At 69.6% G+C, this 1,188-nt stretch overlaps 2 protein-coding genes across 3 annotated transcripts in view; one reads left to right on the top strand and one right to left on the bottom strand.

Annotated features, from left to right (window-relative positions):
* Positions 1 to 519, bottom strand: part of LETMD1 (LETM1 domain containing 1) — a 30,948-nt gene extending 30,429 nt beyond the window's left edge. For both annotated transcript variants that reach the window (XM_021379122.1, XM_021379121.1), the window contains exon 1: positions 513 to 519. The gene's annotated coding sequence lies outside the window, so the exon portion shown is untranslated. The remainder of the gene's footprint in view (positions 1 to 512) is intronic.
* SLC11A2 (solute carrier family 11 member 2) overlaps positions 1 to 1,188 on the top strand; it is a 7,379-nt gene continuing 6,191 nt past the window's right edge. Inside the window, exons 1-2 of the mRNA XM_021379092.1 lie at positions 1 to 86; positions 838 to 1,124. Coding sequence (XP_021234767.1) covers positions 50 to 86; positions 838 to 1,124 — 324 coding nt within the window. The 5' untranslated portion in view covers positions 1 to 49. The remainder of the gene's footprint in view (positions 87 to 837; positions 1,125 to 1,188) is intronic.

Below are 1,188 nucleotides of genomic sequence, written 5' to 3' on the forward strand. Positions count from 1 at the left end.
CGGCGGAGCCCCTTTAGAGCCCCTCCCGGGCCAAGAGCAGCGCTCGGCCATGGGGCCGCCCTACACCGACCTCAGAGCGTCCGACGGTGAGTGGCACTCAGCCCGAGACGGCCCGGAGCGAACAAGTGGGGCTCTGCCCCACAGCGCTGCCCCACGTGTCTGCCTCACATGTCTGCCCCACATCTCGGCCCCACGTGCCTGCCTCACATGTCTGCCCACATCTCGGCCCCACACCTCTCCCTAGCACACCTCTCTCTTCCCCGATGTCCCTGCCCCACATCTCTCCCTGCCCCACATCTCTGCTCCACGGCCCTGCCCCACATCCCTGCGTTATATTTCTGCCCTGCGTCTCTGCCCCATGTCTCCGCCTGCCCCACATCTCTGCCCCACGTCTCTCCCTGCCCCACGTCTCTGCCTCACATCTCTGCCCCACATCTCTGCCCCACATCCCTGCCCCACGTCCCTGCCCCACATGTCACGGGGGGAGCGCAGCCCACCCAGCCCGGCCCGACCAGCCGGACCAGCTCGGCTCTGACCCCGTTGTGCAAAGCGCGGGGCGGGCAGCAGGGCGCGGGGCGCAGCTCGCTCCGATGATGCAACCGCGGAGTGGGGCAGGCGCTGCCGGGGCTCACGTTGCGCTCACAGCGCTCGCGTTGCGCTCTGCTCCGCTCGGGACGCGCTGCTCCGCTCCCGGGGCGCGATGGCGCGGGCAGGAAGCAGTGAGTGCCGCCCGGTGCTGCCGGGGGGGAGCGGGGTGGGTGGGGGGGGACCTCCCGAGCCGCCCCACCGCCGCTTTCCGTGGGGTCCTCACTCCCTCCGTTCATTCCCCCCCCGCAGAGGATGGCTCCGCGGAGGGCATCAGCACGGTGTCGGGCAGCAGGAACCCGCTGCAGCCGCTGCAGGGGGAGGAGGACGAGGAGCCCTTCACCACCTACTTCGACAGCAAGATCCCCATCCCCGAGGATGAGACGGTGGGTGCAGCCCCCCCTCCCCCCCCACAGGGTGCGAAACTGGGGTGGAACAAAGGGATCAGTGCTGCTCCTGGGGGTCAGTGCTGCTCCTGGGGATCTGCTCAGCTCCTTGGGGTCTGCTCAGCTCCCTGGGGGTCTGCGCTGCTCCTTGGGGTCTGTTCAGCTCCTGGGGGTCAGTGCTGCTCCTTGGGGGTCTGCGCTGCTCCTTGGGGTCTGT

The sequence above is a fragment of the Numida meleagris genome, chromosome 32 (assembly GCF_002078875.1).
Source record: "Numida meleagris isolate 19003 breed g44 Domestic line chromosome 32, NumMel1.0, whole genome shotgun sequence".
In the NCBI taxonomy this organism is placed as follows: Eukaryota; Metazoa; Chordata; class Aves; order Galliformes; family Numididae; genus Numida; species Numida meleagris.